The sequence below is a fragment of the Melospiza melodia genome, chromosome 2 (assembly GCF_035770615.1).
Source record: "Melospiza melodia melodia isolate bMelMel2 chromosome 2, bMelMel2.pri, whole genome shotgun sequence".
In the NCBI taxonomy this organism is placed as follows: Eukaryota; Metazoa; Chordata; class Aves; order Passeriformes; family Passerellidae; genus Melospiza; species Melospiza melodia.
The window spans coordinates 27731913-27750484 of NC_086195.1; the positions used below are offsets into that span (position 1 = coordinate 27731913).

Below are 18572 nucleotides of genomic sequence, written 5' to 3' on the forward strand. Positions count from 1 at the left end.
ATTCTGAAAGACCCTCATAGGTTTTAAATACAAAAGCGTCAGACTAAAAACCGTGATTTTCTGAAGTCTGGATATGAGAAAGCTGACAGTGACACATGTATGTGTCAAAGACGAATAAATACAAAAACATAAAATTCAAAACACCAGCAATCTCATACATTTTTTTTTTAATTAAGGATGTAAAAGATTCAAATGTCAGATATATAATGTCGGAATTGTTTGTAATGTCAAGTGTTTCATGTTGCATATTCTTTCTATATTCCATTGATCAACCAGAACCTGGGATAATAACTGTAGATGATGAGTAGTACATTTCATGTGCAACTGGACATGGATTTGAAGTGAATTTTGAAGAAAAACGCTTTCATATTGAAGTCTTAATAACTGTTTTGTTCAACTTGCACCAATCCTTCCACAAATTATTTTGCTTAATTCTGATGTTTTTAACAGTAATTAATATTAGTGTAATTCCTGCAGGGCATTGTCACTCAAGGAGAACTTAGTCCTATGATATAATATAGTAATTTGATAAAACTTGTTACAGACTTGAGAACCAGATAGAACCAGAAAGAGCTATAGTTTTCCCTTTGCACACATTTCATGCCATTCCATTACAGTTCATAGAATTAGTCTTGTTATTTACAAAGTAAGGTTGTGCTTTGAGCCTGCTTTCCGAAAAAAATGAAGAATATGTGATCATGCCACCTGCAGATGCCTTCCCTGCAATCCTGGCTACCACCTTCAGAGACAATTGCAAGCCAGTTTGACAGGAGGTAGAAATCTCAGAAAGACTCCATTGCTAAAAGCTTTCACCGAGGTATTTGGAAGGCCAATGATATCTAAATTAGTCAGGGAAAGGCTGTCTGTTTTGCAGAAGTACGAGTGACCCTATATCTCTTACCTTTTGTTTCATACAGCCCTGGCAAAGAGCCCAGTAAAAACAATTTTTTTGCAAAGGGAGGACATAAAATCAAAGGACACAAATCTCTGGGAGTGCTTACAAAATGATTTGAGTTTTGCTACTCTTTGAACTTCTAATTTTGCTTTACAAAGACAAAATTTAATTCCAACATTTTTATAAAAGGTTAATTTAAAAGAACAGTGGCTGAGCCCTGGAAAAGACATCAAAATACCACATTATTTTAATTAACAAATGTAATAAAATCAAGAGTAGTAGAGAGCATGTTAAGGAGGATACACATCTTGGGAATATTAAGCTAGCTGAAGTGTTTACCAGAGAACTTAATCCAATTGTGAGTACTGATTAGAGCAAATGTTAGGTTAATACAAAGCAGGCTTTGTTCTTAATTAATCTGGATAGAACACAGTCCTACCTAAAAGTTTGTGCCGACACTTTAGATAGTAGGTTAAAGAACACATTATTAAAAGAAAAAAATTATTAACTTTGTCTTTTAGAAAAGATGCAGTTTACATAATTTCCATTATTTTATCTATTAGTCTGAACAGAAGAGATCGTGCTGTTTTCAGTTCAGATAGTGGTAATTTTCTTCATAGTTCCTGGTAGGAGACCGTGTTTTGGATTTGTGACCAAAACTATATTGATAACACAAAGATGTTTTCATTACTGCTGAGAAGCACTTGCACAGTGACAAGTCCTTTTCTGCCTCTCACCCCACCCAGCGCTGAGTGGGCTGGGGGTGCCAAGGAGCTGCGAGGGGACACAGCCAGGACCCAAACGGCCACAGGGATGTCCCACACTGTGTGGAGTCATGTTCTGCCTGTAAAGCTGGGTGAGAAAAAGGAAGGGAGAGGATGTTAAAAGTGACAGCATTTGTCTTCTCAAGTCACCCTCATGCTTGATGGATCTGTGCTTTCCATGGAGATGTTTGAACATCTTCCTGCCTGTGGGAAATGCTGAATGAATTCCTTGCTTTGCTTTGCCTGCTCGCATTTTATTTGCATTTTAAACTGTCTTTATCTCAGCCCACAAGTTATCTCACTTTTGCTCTTCCAATTCTCTTTCCCATCCCACTGGAGTGGAGTGAGTGAGCAGCTAGCCAGCCAGGTTTTGACCACAACATGTTCATAGAGATCTAGATCATAGAGACTTTTACTGCATTAAGTGTCTTTTCTATTATATGCAGGCAAAAATTGTTGGGGTTCTTTCAGTTTTTTTTTCCTGTGGCTGCCACAGTCATTAGCAAGGGAAAGAATAAAGAAAATAAAATGAGATATAGAAAGATTGAAAATTGTTACTCCTGGAGAAGGCTGCTCAGTATTGCCTGGGCAGGCTTTGACAACATCAGCCTCTCTGAATATAGCAAATATCATCTTCCTTGAAATTATGAGACAGAGACCACCTCCATGACTGGATCCTTCAGACGCTGTTTCTCCTGCCGTTCTGTATGACTTTGAGTACGTTGGAAAGGTCAAAACTTTTCGTAATTAATTCCATTAGGTCCTCGTCTTTTTCCACACCATTGATAAACTCTTCTAAAGTCAGTTCCCCTGAAAGAAAGTCAGATAGTCTTTAGAAGCTGAGAAACCCAGCAATCTCTCTAGTGAACAGAAGACCATTCACGCCCGATTGAATCCCTTATGAAAGTTGCTGATAGGCAAATGCAGGTAAGAGTATTTGCTAATGATTTCTCACTTTGCATCAGTCAGATCCTCACTGACTTGTTTTTCTGTTAAAACAGGTCAAACATAGCTTTCACTGAAGTCTGAAATAATTGTAAGTGCACATAAATGTGTGTAAAGGAGCTCTAATGAAGCTCCTTTACACATGTAAATGTGACCAGCTTATAATGTATCAGGGCTGAATTTGGATGTACTGGCCACTTCTCACTGAGCTAACTGGAATTTATATTAGAGCTGATTTTAAAAGAGATTAGGGTGTGATTTCCTAAGGATTAGTGGTCATAGTCCCCGTGTTGACTACTAGGATTATTTAGAACCATTATCACATGTAGGGAAAAAAATCAGCAAAGTGGCTTGATATATAAATTCTTTCAAGGAACTGAAATGGCCATTTAGAGTGTGATTTTTTTGGGGTCATGTCAAAATCAGCTAATAACTTCGAAGTTTCAAGACAACAATAAAATCTCTCTTATTGAAGAGTAGGGATATTGTTTAATATTCCTCCTCTTTTCCTGCTCTTTTCCCTGTCAACAACAGTTCTAGGCATGTGTCTATTTGCATAGTACACAGACATGTCCATAGTTCTCTGTCTAGGGGTTATTCCAGGGATACTGTTTTACCTTAAGAGGAGAAATAAATCTTGGTTTAACCAAGAAGAGCCAGATTGTTTCCTGTGAGAATGGTTTAAAGTTTCTTGTTAAATTCACAACAATGAATGATTTCTCTGTAAAATTAGAAATGACAAGGGCCAGGTGAAGAGGAAAATAGCTGGATGAGTTGAGGCCCCAGGGAGCAGCAGTTTCAGTCATGTGTATGTCTGGTGAATGCTTAGTGTGCTGACTTTTGGCTGTTTTCAGGTTTAAGAAGTCCCTGTAGGTTTGGGGTTGGTTTTTTTTGTTTGTTTGTTCGTTTGTTTGGTTTGGTTTTTTGTTTGTTTTGCTTTGTTTTTTGTGGGTTTGGGTTTTGCTTGTTTGTTTGGTTGGTTTTTTTTGGTTTTTTATGTCTTTTTTTTTGTCCATGGCAGCCTTGGAAACATCATCTGACATGAGAAAGGAAAACTATCAGCATTTAAAAAATGTGAAAAACACTTTTGAGCAATAGTCAGTAAAGTTTGCTTTCTGTTTAGTCACATATGTCCTTGCTACACTGGTGAAAGGCTCATATAAAGAGGAAAGTCCTCATTTGACAGAAGTCCTGGTTGTTAGGTTTCAATGAAAGTACTAAGACCCTATCCAAGAGCTGGCATGCAGAGCCCTGAGGAAGTTTGTTCTTCTTTTTTCAACAACAGCCTATATAATCATTCCACAAGCAGACTCAAAACAAGCCATCTCTGTGCACTTGCATGAATCATCCTGCTTTGTTGCTAATCCACTCGCTTCCTCTGAACTCTCCTCCTATCCCAGATAGGATAGCTCCTCCTAGTTCCCCTCTCTTCACTCTGTATTGCCTTTGACTCAGGTCTTTGGGTGCATGGGGTTCCTGGACTCATCATGGGGACATGCTGCCCCATTTTTCTGCTTATTCAGGTCAGTTTGTCTTGGATTCCCTCCTCCTGATCCCAAGCTGTGCATTTTGATGTGCCAATAGCAGGCATACGGACTGCACTGCACTTGCCAGATGAGGTTACACTGGCAGGCCCAGACTCACTTCTGCTGTGATGGGCCTCAGATTTCTGTGAGATAATGAAAATAAATTGCAAAACCAACAGGAGATGGGTTTTAAGATTTGTTCCTTACAACCCATGGGATTATTTATTGTATATTAATGTAAGGAAGGACTTTGCAATTTATTTGTCTATTTGCACATTTTTTTAATAAGCTACAGGAAGTAGCATAGTTGAAGCTAAATTTGGTAAAACTTGGCCTATTCCTGAGGTGGATCTAGTCCTGTTGCTTTCCAGCAATTTAAAAACTAAGAAACTATGGAAAACTGTTTGAAATGGAACCACTATGAAGATAATCCTCAGTATGTTATGTTTTGGATTTTCCTTGCTAAAATGTATGACACTAATGATGGTCTAGCTCAGATACAACTACTACTTGCCAGTAAACTTATGGTCAAAGCAGTGAATAATCATAGAATTTGGGTTAGATTTTGACTGTGTTATTTTCACTCCTTTCATAATTTGTCTTCACCAAAGAGTGGGCCAAGGAGGTGAGTCAAAAAAATCCTCCACTAAGGCATCCTCCACATGCATCACAAGACCACTGTTTATACTCTGATTATATATTTCAAACAACTCTTTAAAAATGAGTAACTTCAATACACTAAATAAGACCATAAAAATGCCCCTCTCTGCCAAACTGCCCAAAATTCCTGTCTGTGACTTGACTTTGCTCTTTTTAGCTTTCCTAATGTTCCAAATTTACCAATGATTGCAGCAATTGCTGTAAAACATAGTTGCCAGTGGAAGGATTATCTTCATGATTAGAAGTATGAGGGAGGACATTCATCTGTAATAAATTTTCAATTAGAAACAACTCTGAAGAAGTGAAATGAAATCATAGTTTCCAAATGCAAGACCAATTGGCTTAATTTAGTATCTTGAGGAAAAACCAGGAGCATGCATTGACAGTCAGCCTTCAAGGAACATCCAATATGCTCACCAGTCTTTAGAACATGCTAGAACATGTAAAACCATTCATCCTATTTGTTTTTTTTTTTTAAGAATTTAAAATAGATTATGCCAACACAAATATATTACTCCCCCACTGCCAATCACATTTTCATTTTGCTATGCAACCTGAGAACCGGCATTTTGGATGAACAGTGCAGGAGCTGTTTTTACTGCATGTAATTACTGCATGTAATTCCTTTGTCAGTTGACTTCACTGTGAAACTGAAGTAAAATAAGGGCAAAGAAGAGCAGATTTAGGCTTTCAGTTATCTAAACCCGTCATCCTTCAGCTGCATGTTCAAATCCCTTCTTGCAGAAGAGTCCCTGCCAATGCCAACAAAACCTAGATTCTTACCGTCATTGTTCACATCTATCTTCTGAAATATCATGTTTGTGAACTCTTCAGCACTCATGTTGGTGTAGCCATTAATAGCCTGGATTGCCTGAGGGCAGAAACACAGAAAGTTCTTTCAGAGTTTTTCCCATCAAGTTGTGAAACAATACACTGTCAGAAGCAGTACTTGAAGTGCAACTCTTTAGTTCACAAACCCTTTCAAAAATCACTAAATAAATAGTTACTTCAAGTGAATCGTCAGTAATAAGGACTGGAAATTTAATTAACATAACACAGCCTAGAGATTACACACTGATTTGCATATTTCTGAAGGTCTGAAGAACCCTGTGGCCCCTCTGCTCTGTAATTCACTTTCAATTCTACATCAGCATTTTTATCTGGCCCTAGAGAGTTCCATGCCTTCAGAGAGTGCCCTTTGGTCTGTGTGATTTAAATGCAGTATTGTTTTTCCCATCTGAAAGCACATGCAGAGAAAGCCTAAGTAATTTTTCTATTAAGACGTGTTTAATTTAGTAATCACAAATAAAGTCAGACCGGCCATCCTGAAGTTGGCAGTTAACTTGTCCTCCAGAGAAATTAAGAAAACCAAAAGAAAGCTCTCTACTTTTTTTACTTTTGTTTGTTTGTTTGTTTGTTTGGTGGTTTTTTTGTTTTGGTTTGGTTTGGTTTTTTTGGGTTTTTTCTTGTGGCAAAAGGACTCAATATTTGGAGTAAAGGTATAAATGTATGTTTTTGCAAAATTGTGTCCCATTGACTGGGAAAATATGTGCATATATATAAACATGCATATACATTATATAATGGGCACACTATAGAATTTTTTTTCTGCACTTGAATTATCTTGAGGTGAACTGTGTTGTGCAAGATAAGTCACTGTATATGCCACTTGCTTCTTTTGGTGTCTCTTTCCAAATATATTAGACCTCATATTTTAAAACAATCTATTAATCTATTCACTGATCTAGAATTCTTGACCAAATAAAATCATTAAAATGCCCCCTCCAAATGCCCCAACTTCCTGTTTGTTTCAAAAAGCAGCAATAATTTTACAAAAATAGTTACATAAACTTGTTTCTATTACTAATTCATACTTTAGGTACTTTTGGTGTTTTGTATGTCGGACCGCAATCTTAAGTAGAAAGTTATATCCCTTTCACTGTTAAGTTTATTGCAGTGCCAAGAGTAAAGCAGTGGTTCCTGAAGTGTTTTTGTCACTGACTACCACAGAAGCCCCTTAAATAGTAAATACTGGGCATTGAAGGGGTGCATGGTTATCTGGAAGGAGTTTGGTAGTGGTATGTTGGTCCATAGTTTGCATAGCTGTAGAGAGAGATTTCATTTTAATAGCACTTCTGTATTTCTAAATTAATGTCTCAGATATTACACATCTTTTTGGACAAGCCCTTGTTTACTGATGCTTATTATAAGCTGGTCACCCCTTAATGGCTGTGAGCCTGTTTGTTCTTTTTTTCTTTTTGGGCCCACCATTTTTAATCTAGTCTAGGTCAATGATTTAAGCAGGTTTAAGTTAAAGTTCTTATACTGCAAAAGAGATGGAAACACACAAAAGTATAAACTGGTTTTAAAATCAGGTAAGTTAAAAAAATATATTCTTTACATTGGAAGGATTTTAATTTTAATTCTCACTTTGGATAAAGCCCCAGACAAAACACTGTTGACACACTGGCTGTGGGTGAAAATTATTGGATAATATTTGTGAAAGAAAGATTTCATTAGTCTCAAAGGAGAAATCTGGAAGATTCAGCCTCTACTTCTATCTTTAGAAAGCTGCTCTTTAGGTGATCAGCTTTATTTGTTTGACCTGGTAGCTCCATCTGGCTCCAGCTCCTTTCAGTTTTGGCACCAGCTATTTAAAGTCTCTAACAGCGACTGGCTTGGCACCAGCAGTAATGCAGAATCCAGGAAAAGTACATTCCTTGTTTGTTATGGCATTAAAACTCTATTTAGCTTCGATGCTCCCTGCAGCAAAACTTTGATCTGTAGTGAGTCCTGTACATTTAGGGCACAGTATTGAGCCATATATATTTGTAAGGAGCCTTAACATACCTTTTGAATGACAGCAGCTAATGAAGAGGATAATGTTATTTCATTAGAGCAAGTTGAAAATTATGAAGATAATTTTAAAGAAAGAATTGTACTTCTTTGGTTTTATGGGTTTGAAGTGGAGCCATTTTCTGGAAAATTTTGGAAGTATTTTTATCCAAATATCACTGCGCGATTTAATAGTAAAATTATATTTCCATGATTTAGTTTTGAAATGGAGGTAATGGTGTTTGTAGTAAACAAATCTAAAAGCCTTTCAAAAAATGAAAATATTGTAATATTTTATTGACATATTTTTTTTTCTTTTCTTGCTGCAAGATCAGTTTGAGAAGTCAGTTTTCCACAATAGACTGGCACATATACTTGTAACCATCTGTTTTCTTCATTATGCTGCTACTGTCTTGCCCTGCCTTATAGTACACTTTATCACAGTAATGTCTCTACTGTTTCTACAACATTTCACTTTCAGTAAAGTACTTTATCTGTAGAACTATGGTTTAAAGTAAAAAGCTACTTAGATGTGTTCAATAAGGAAGAAACTAATGTTAGGAGTGTCACTAGTAGCCACTGTTAATTCTGGTTTTACAACCATAAAACATTAGATAAAGTACTGACAATCCATTTACAGCACATGATGAACCACTGTTTCAGGGCAACACACTGTATCAAATGCTCTTGCTATTGGTCACAACTTACTTACCCTGAATATGCTTAATAGCTCTTTTTTGTCAATGCATCCGTTTCCATCAGCATCATATAGCTTGAAATACCATTTCAATTTTTGGTCAATTTTCCCTCGTATAACCAAATTTATTGCAGCTATGAACTCCAAGAAGTCTATAAATCCGTCCTAAGAGAGAGAGGGAAAGAATAAAACACATCTATTTAATAACACTTGTTTGCTGTTCTTTCTGGCAATTTTACAGGAACAGATCATCAAAGTCCCTACATATTGATTTATGAAGCATCTTAATATAGAAATTTTCTGTGGTATCAAAAAAGGATAAAAGGATGCACTCAACTGGAAGAGCTATAGGAAGAGGTATTATAGGAAGGACAGTTTTGTTCTCCCCTGAAATCCGGGGGTTGTGGAGGTGAGGGGCAAATCTGTTCTGAGCAATTGTTATTGACAGTTTGAGCAATTGTTATTGACAGTTTTTAAAAGGAAAAGAAACAGTTTTGTGACAATCTGACATGTGGAAAAGAGGAGTTTGGGATATCTGGTTTGGTACTAATGAGATATCTGGAGTGGAGTTGTTTACATCTATACTGCAGAACTATGGATGATTTCCAGTGCTGTTCCAGGTGCTGTTCATCTCAGGGATCACGTAATAAGTGTTTTAAAATTGTAATCAATACTCTGGCATGAACCCTAAGTACTGTGGTTTATCCAAATAAAAATCAAGTCGCTCTGATAAACATTTTACAAAGCCTTCAAGGCATAAACCAAACTCTAAATATTGAGGATTGGGGATATTCATAGGGAGACAGCATTTCAGATTGACTTCAGAATAATTTTCTAACTGCTTTGCTCAAGCTTCTGATAGAAGCCTGTCAAGGACAGGCCTCCATAGTCAGGTTCTTCTGTTTCTGTAGACACAGAATGTGTCTAGATGTGGTTAGGATGGAAGAAGCAGTCGCTGAATTTGGATCCTCCTTGCTCCAACTGTTTCTCATGTGCATACAAAAAGAATTAACAACTGGTAAATTTAGTCTTGTGATCAAAATCCAATTGGTCAGAATCCAATTGCTCAGAAAACCTTGGAAAGACTTGTCAGTTTCAGATGGCCTTTGACTGAAAAGAGAAGGTTGGATGAGTATTCAGTAGGTTTAGGATGTTACTTAGTTTTATTGCTATATATCAACAGACATCTTGCCAGTTGAGGTTTACAGGCATTAATCAGGCAGGCATTAATCAGTCCCTCAATATTGTACTGCAGGAAAAGAAGATTGGTAAGGATGCACTGCAACTCATTGCCAAAATCAGAACCCTAAAGTAATTTAGTTTGGAGAAGACCCTCAAGGTCACTAGGTCCAACAGTTAATGCACAGCTACCAAGTACATCACATACTGTGTCCCTAAGTGCCACACCTTACATGTCTTTTGAAGACCTCCTATCAGTATATTTTTGTGACAAGGAACCGAACATGTGAGCGTGCAAAGAATGACAACAAACAGGAATTTATAAGGGCTAGAATATACTAAAATTGAGAGCTCTTCTGATCAACCTTCCATTGAAAACAAACCAAAATGCCTAAACCACTGAGAGGAATGGCAGATTTGTCTTTACAAACAAGCTGTGGGTCTGCTGGTAGGTAAAAGTAGCACTGGGAGATAAAAGAAACAGTGGGAAGGATTCCACTGATTGAAGAATGGAAAAAGATATTTTCTTTTACAAACAAACTTTAGGGTTGCTGATAAATTAAACTGGACATTGAAAGATGAAAGAAACAATGGGAAAGAAAAACCCCTAAATTCCTTAAGAATTAAAAATTAAAAGGGAGGGTTATACGTTAGAGAGAAATCTTGGGTATCAGGTGTTTTGGGAAGTCTGAGCCTCTCAAGTACCTCAGCCAATGAGAAAGAGAAAAGGGAAATGTGGCTGGATATTAGGATAAAAAGTGAGGCTGCATCCTTCAAAAATTTGAGAGACCCCAGGGGAATGCCCCATGGCCTCTCCCTTTATTTGAATAAAGTAAAGGGATTCCTCTGTCTCCTTTTTGGATATAAACCTCTTATGTTTGTGGATTAATTTTCTTAACAGCATCCCCACACATCTACACAATTGATTGTGGAAGTGAATGTAAGTTCTCAAAGATTGGATACATTTTTTGAAATAGGAGTCCATCCTCTTTTTTTTTCTTTTCTTCATTCTCCTCTTAGATTCCTCACATTTGTGCTCTCATGATACTGATCAGGGTCAGAGCTCCTGGGAGACCCTTGTAGTGTTTGTTTCGATTTCTGTGCAAGGCTGATCAGCAAAGTGGCACCTAAGAGATAAATTCAATGTATTCAAACGCACTGGATTCAGCCTTCATGCAGAAATGGTGTGTGCATAAGCCGTGCAGACTGACCATTGCCTCACAGACCCTCTGCAGGATCTCTAGTAGTTGCTTGTTTTACTGTAATTCCAATCACAAGCAAATGCAGCAAAGACACCATTCAACCACTGTTTAAGATGAAATAAAATTTGACAGTAACTACATATAAATTTCAAACAAAATTAGGCCCATTGTTAAAAGCAGATGCTTAACCAAGAATGTCACATCACGCACTACAAACTTAATCTTCTTTTTGGCACACTGGCTTTAATTTCTATTTTGCAAGTATTATTTCAAGAAGGATCTCATAAAGTATTTTACTGGAGGTCAAAATGTATTTTGCTGATTGCATTTCCATCATCTGATTTGATATATCTAAAAGAATGTGGTTAAATGCATTTTACATTGCTGCTTTTTTATTGCATTTCATACTGCTTATTGCAACTACAGATTCATTTAAGGATTGCTGGATATCCATGAGCAGATTAATTTTCTTCTTACTGCCTTACATTTCACTTGGGATTTTGGAAAATATAATTTTGTTTGCTTTCTTTCTGCATCTTGGTGTCACTATTGTTGCTCTGACAAAACATCAGGAATCTGGACAGTGTAATAACCAGTCTAATGTGTTTGGGTATGTAATTCTGATCTGGTAGATTATATGGCCTGTCCCAAATAGGAAGGGACTGGAGGCCAGGATGAAAAAACTCCCACCTCTGAAAAACCTGGGAGAAACTGTAGTTGTCAGGAAAGCCCTTGCCACTTTCTGCAGTCATGGGAACACTACTGGTGACATGGTAGCGAGCAGCCCTTTTCTATTTCTCAGGAATAAAAATACTGAGAAGACTTAGACATGTTTGTCTACTTGATGTGGAACCGGAAGCATTTCATAAAAGCATTGATGAGAAATGTAATGTTTTCCTTTCTACACTAAAAAACATACATTGTAGGTAAAAAAAAAGACATTTATGGGATAAAGAAGGCTACAGTGATCTTGTTGCACATATACAGATCTTTCTGAGATAAAGAGAAATATTGCACTTTTTACAGTAGCATCTCAAAATACTACATTAAACAGTGAAAAACATCATAACAGTAAGATAAGAAGATAATCCTGTGGTTCTGTGAGTACAACAAATAATGCAATAAATGCGTTATGATGTTATTAAAAGAATACTGCTGCGCTGATTTACCCATCTGCTGTTCTATAATCAATCTCAATACAAGTATCTAGGTAGGTCCTTATGTGTCTCTGGGCTCTGTAAAATACCTCTCTGCAGCATGCACAGCAATGTATCTGTTTCCTGTTAGGAAGTCATTAATTTACAAACAAACAGCTGCTGTAAGAATAATAAAATAAATTTTTAAATAATGCCCAACATCATAATAAGCAGAGCTGACTACCAGTGGTGGAAGTTACAAATTATTTACTTTTGGTCTTTAACTCTGTAATTGTCAAATATTTGTAATATTTTTATTAAATTGAATTAATGCTGGTGAAACCTGCTTATTCATCAGGTTAGGATACAAGACAAATTTGGGTGTGTGAAGGTTTCTTTTCCATGTCTGCATGGTGCTGGCTCTGCCTTCCTTGCCTGCAGCGCATTGCCAGGGGCACCTGTAGGGATGGTGCAGTCCTGCACCCTCCCCTGCCCAGATGAACAAATGAACAGGAAGGGGCACGTGGAGTCATTTTACCCTTTTTACCCATTTTTTACCCATTTTACCCTTCTGTGTGTGGTGTAAAATAGAGGAACAGAACTCTCCTCATGTGGTTCTGAGGAGTGGGCTGGAGACATACTAAAAGAATGGGTTCAGAACTTCTTTTACATGCCTCAAAGTCTCCAGTATTTCTATACATAGTAGGCTTAATAAATATGTAGAGCTATTTTTAGTCTTTTAACAGTTTGACTGGCTGAACTAAAAGTTTAAGGACACTTTCGGGTCATGCATGTGTTCGTGCCCTTTGATACTGTGCTTTTGTAACTTGTTTTGCTTTTGCTGATGAGTGATTTTTTAAGCCTCTTGCAACAGATTGATTCACACAACAAAGAGAGAAAGAGGCTCCAAAAAAGCAAGTAGAATGTATGAAATTGGTCCTCAGGGCACTATAATTTGTGAGTGCCTAAGGCCCAGAGCCCATTTCAGTTTTTCATTAGCTACTGGATCTCCTGAGGAAAAAGGAACTTAATTTCGTCCTTTTATGAGAGATTTTTGCTTCAGGCTGTCAGTTGAACCTTTACTGGAGGCTGCTCACCATTGTTTGGTGAGGACACAGATGTGTGTCCCCGGGGGCAAAGCTGGGCAGGGCGGGACTGCCACATTATACAAGGGCCATTAATACTCCAGCCCTGGAGCTGTAGGAGGGCATTATTGGCTTCCAGAACAGCACTGCTAATCTTCACAGATCCCTAAGAAACTCTTAGGACTCCAAACTGTAGTAGAGATTAAAAATAATTGACTTGTCAGCTATGAATACACAGCTGACCTGAAACAGCACGGTTATCCAAGGCTGGGCCAGAGTGATCTGGACGTGGTGTTTTGGCTGCCTGGCTCTTCCCTGAGAGTGATTTTCTAGCAGTGACAGGGATCCCCTACAGGGATAGTCAGCCATCTCATACCTCATGCTGTGGCCAGGCTTGTGGAAAGGCACGATTTCTGTCCCTGAAAACCCTATGGTGAGTGAGCTTATCATTTTACTTGAACCACTATGGGCTCCACCAAGAGTTCATACACAATAAGCAGTGACTTGTTTCCAAAATTTGTTCCTTAAAAATCTCTAAACTCAATCTGACAGCAGGAGAATAGCTCAAATTGTTTATCAGGATTAATGAGTGTGCAAACATAAATGGTGCAGGTACTTCAAACATAGGGCTTAGGTCATTAAGCCACCTTCTTTCCCAACCGCCTGTCTTTTAGAATAGTCCTTAAACCTCTTAAGGGAGAGGGAGGAGGCATGGGTCAAACAGCTCAGAATAACTGTGAAATTTATAGCTAATCCTATGCGCTTCTTTCTTTCTTTCTGGGTCCAATTACAAATGTAGCACTGCTTTCTCTGACCTCAGAAACCTAAAGGAGGATTCATTTCACTCCATTTCTTCTTCCCTGTTTCATGGAATCACAGAATTACAGAACCGTGTTGGTTGGAAAAGACCACAAAGACCATTGAGTCCAACCATCCTCAGTTTGTTTTTGCTTCTGAGTACTTTCATCAGTTCCTCAGAGGTTGCAGCTGCAATTATTGAAGAAATAAAAAGCTACTTGTAACTCTGTTACTTTGATACTTCCCTAGGATCTGATATTGCAGTTTGGGCTTGGCGAGAATCACAAGTTTTGTAAGTAAACAGAGCTGGCATTTGTCATGGGATGGGGGAGACCTCAGCAAGCAAACATTATTAAATAAGGATGAAGAACAAAGCAGGGAATTAGGAGCTGCAGATTGTTAAGCGGTTTTGTAATCAGTGCATTCTCATGATTATGTAAAGGGATGAGGCTGTATTGACCAGGCCATTACACAATGTTCTGCTTTGCCCAGATGAAGAGGACCTCCAAGGTTTGAGGACTTAAAAATTACCAGGACATTTGCATTGGAGGAGTTGGAAATACAGAGCCAGCCATATGTCCTGGCTCTCAGAATTGCAGGCTACCCTGGTAAAGCCTCGTGAAATCCAAAATGTTAAGATGACAAACAATTGCATTTCTTTAAAATTAACAACCACCCCCTAACTCCTTGCCATCACAAACAATTTTATTTTAAGATTACTGGAGAAGACAAGGAAGTCACCAGGCTGGGGCCTCTGCCCAGGAAGGCTATACTGTAAAGACCTAGCCCTCTGCCATTCTCTCCTCGATGCTGGGGTTTAGCTCTCTGCACTCCTAATTTTGAGCCTTTGCCTGTGCTTTTAGGAACATCTTTTCCAAATTAAAGCAGTAGGCAAGACAGGCAAAAAACTGAAAAATGCAGCTGTGACATCTTAATACATTTTCCAGGAAATTCCTTGCTGATAATCCTAGCAGATCTTTCTTGTTTGTCAAATTCAAAAACCTCCAGAAAAAGTTGTCTTGGTTTGAAAGAAAGATGTCTCCCAAGGAAAGTGGGAGGAAATATGACGCCCTTCCCTCCTAATTATTATAACTTTGAAATTAAGGAGCTTTCAGGCAGAGGTGTGGGAAAAGGAATAACAGTTCTTTACTAGTGTGTATAACAAGGCAAACAACAACAAACAGAGCCAGAATCGCAGGCGCAGCCATCTCTCGGCCCCAGGCACTTTCCCCTTCGGTGTAATGATGCCCACAGCCGGCAGGGGCGCTGCTGGCTCCCAGCAGGCAGGGCAGGTGCAATGATTCCCCCACAGCTGCAGGGGGCGCTGTGGCACCAGCACAGTCACATCTTCCTCACGTGGTCTAAAATTAGACCATAACTCAAAACTCATAATGTTAAATCCTACAGTCAAGAATTCAACTGTACTTGCATTAAGCAAGTGATGATTTTATGATAATTAAGGCTTTTAGTTGGTAATGACAAATTATTACAGCAGAAGTTTGTATTATCACAGCAGTGCTGGCTTCAGACCTTCTGTACCTTCGACTCCAAAATCCCAGTGGGCTGAATCTCCCCACGCACCTTCTGCCAAAGGCTCCAGGACAAGCCACTGTTCCCAGCTGCAGAGCAGAGCATGTTCTTCACCTCTGGTCTCATCTTGACTGGGCCAAGGGCTACCGCATGAGCGATCTCCTGCTTGATCTGGGCAAAAGCCTGTTGCTGCTTGGGGCCCCAGTGGAAAGTGTTCTTCTTGCGGGTGACCAGGTAGAGAGGGCTCATGATCTGACTGTACTCAGGAATGTGCATTCTTCAAAAGCCTATGGCGCCCTAGGCAAGCTTGCATTTCCGTTATGGTTGTCCGCAGAGACATTGGGGTGATCTTATTGACGATATCGGTGAGAATCTGATGCCATCCAGTTTGCCACTTCACTCCCAGAAACTGGATCTCTTGAGCAGGTCACTTAACTTTACTCTTTTTGGTGGCAAAGCTGGCTTCTAGCAGAATCTGGATGATCCTTTTTCCTTTCTCAAGTACCTCCACTGCCGTGTTCCCCCACACAATGATGTCATTGATGTATTGCAGATGTACCAGAGCCTAAGCCTTTTCCAGTGTGCTCTGGATCAGTCCATGGCAGAAGGTAGGACTGTGTTTCTGCCCCTAGGGCAGTCGGTTCCAGGTGTACTGCACTCCCCTCCAGGTGAAAGCCAACTGAGGCCTGCATTCTGCTGCCAGAGGAATGGAGAAAAACGTGTCAGCAATGTCTATAGTGGCATACCACATCGCTGCCTTGGACTCCAGCTTGTACTGGAGTTCCAGCATGCACAGCAGCACTCAGCGGTGGAGGCACTTCATTAAAGCCACGATAGTCCACAGTCAATCTCCATTCTCTGTCAGACTTGTGCACAGGCCAAGTGGGGCTGTTGAAGGGTGAGTGGGTTTTGCTGACCACCCTTTGGCTCTCCAGCTCACGGATCATTTTGTGGATGGGGAATCACAGCATCTCAATTCATCTGGTACTGACAGCAGTGCACTACCAAGGTGGCAGTTGGTACTAGTTCTTCCTCCACTTTCAGAAGTCCAGCTGTAGAAGGATTCTCTGATAGTCCAGGCAAGGTGTTCAACTGCTTAATGTTCTCTGCCTCTACAGCAGCTATGCCAGAAGCCCATCTGAGTCCCTTTGGATCTCTGTAATAGCCATTCTGGAGGAAGTCTATGCCCAGAATACACAGGGCCTCTGGGCCAGTCACAATAGGATGTTTCTTCCACTCTTTCCCAGTCAGGTTCACCTTGGCTTCCAACAGGATCAATTGCTGTGATCCCCCCATCACCCCGGCAATGGAAACAAGTTCTGCCCCCACATGTCCTGATGGTATCAGGGTACACTGCACATCAGTATCAACTAAGGCATTGTATTTTTGTGGTTCTGATGTGCCAGACCATCAGATCCACACCATCCAGAAGATCCAGTTTTCCCATGCTGCTCCCTGGATAGAGGCAGGGCCCCTCTAACCCTGGTTATTATTTTCTTCCTGGGCATACATGACAGAGGTACCTTCAAGGGGATCCAACAGATCATCCTCCCTTCTCCTATACCTGGAAGCTTGGTCATGGGAGACTGAGGCTACCTTCACTTTAGTAGAACTCTGTCAGTAAGTGTTTTTTCCTCTTCGAATTCACGCACCCCTGCTGCCAGGACAGAAGGGGGTTTCCCATCCCACCTTCCCATGTCTTCCCTGTGGTCACACAGGAAGAACCTCAGCTCGTGGGGAGTACTCCCTCTCCCTAGCTGGGGCACATCAGGCTCTGATATTGGGGACTGTGACTCGCACTGGTACCACACTGTTCTTCCTCACCTCCCTAATGTCTTTAAGGCCCTAAATCAAAGCAGAGACATGAGCCTGCATTGGGCCATTGACCATACTCTCTGACACCTGAGCCTGTTGGCAGTAGAACCCGCTGTATCTTGGTTGTCCATGGCATTAATTGTTGCAATGAAGATGTTGTGTTGGGATGGCCCTAGCTCTTCCAGGGCCCACAACATTTGTCCTGTGCACCTGACCTTGCCATGCTGTCCATCCCTTCCATGAGTTCCTCCACCTTGGCCATTTCTCATCTCTCTGTTAACAGCAGACTTTTCATTAGGGGTAGAAATGAGCCAAGACACAGACTCTCATTTAACAGTGTGAAAAGGGTCCAGTTTATTTTTCTTTACAGCTTAGCCATCCTGACTCTGACTACAGCAAATTCCTGCTGTTAGCTTTTCTGGCTGACTGCTGGCTATATCCTGCTGGAACATGACTGCAAGTGTTTCCTTGCTGCCTCTGACTTCAGGCTTTTACCTAGCTCAGTTATGACTGCAGGCTCCAGCTCTATGAGACCCAGACTAAACTCATAGCAAATCTTTTACAGTAGCAATTCTCTTCCTTATTTCATTCTTCATTGTGTCTCTCTGGATCAGTACTACTCCTTCAGAGCACCTCTACCTTCTTAAGGTCTTCTTTCTCTATACTTCCCCCTAATCAGAGGGGCCCACCCCTTTTATCACACTTTATTAGTCACAGCTGTGACCCATTAAGGGCAAGACTGTTCTTTTGGTAATTAGTATAACTGTGAGTTATCAGGGGCAAGGTCACTTGTAATTCCTTCTTCTACACCTACAAGGTACCAGTCATTATTCTGTCTCTTACCAACAGATGGGACAAAATTCCATAAGAGAAAGAAACAGAAGGAAATATCCTAACCCCCAACAAAAGTACATTGAAGACATACGTGTTTTCTAGTGGCAAAGATGTTCTATTGGGCAGATTTGGGTGATTCTATATAATGTTCTGTGAATCTCAAGGGACGTATGAAAGCTCCTAAAAGTTACATGCATATACTATCATTGTCTAAACTACTTGTATTATAATATTAGACTGTTACTATAATAACTGGTTTATTCTTAATTAATGTATAAATAAATAGAAAAAAAAGACAATTATGCCTTAAAAGAAATCCTAAAATTTCTCTGAATAATAGAAGCACTTTCCTGAACAGTTTCCCATTAAAATTAATTTCCACTTTATCTGCATAATAATTTTTAAAGTAATGCTTAAAAGTAATTATGATTAATTGTCCAAAGTCAATCTCCATTGCCTATTCACATAACATGACAAAATTACAGTGTTACCTGGTAATGGCATGCTCCAAATGCTTCTTAAACTCAGTGACAGCTGCAGAATACATGCTAATTTGTTTTCACTTAAATGAGTATTTCAAAGAAACCCTAACCTAATCCAAACCAGTTACAAATCAAGGCTGTATGATGCAAGGAAAAGTCAATGGACTATTAATCTGTAACACTTACCTA

The 18572-nt window shown here is 39.5% G+C and overlaps 1 protein-coding gene across 1 annotated transcript in view; it reads right to left on the bottom strand.

Moving 5' to 3' along the window:
- Positions 1-2338: 2338 nt before the first annotated feature.
- The window catches only part of GUCA1C (guanylate cyclase activator 1C), a 37287-nt gene continuing 21053 nt past the window's right edge, over positions 2339-18572 (bottom strand). The window contains exons 2-4 of the mRNA XM_063150402.1: positions 8338-8487; positions 5574-5661; positions 2339-2469 (exon numbers count right to left, since the gene is read on the bottom strand). Coding sequence (XP_063006472.1) covers positions 2339-2469; positions 5574-5661; positions 8338-8487 — 369 coding nt within the window. The remainder of the gene's footprint in view (positions 2470-5573; positions 5662-8337; positions 8488-18572) is intronic.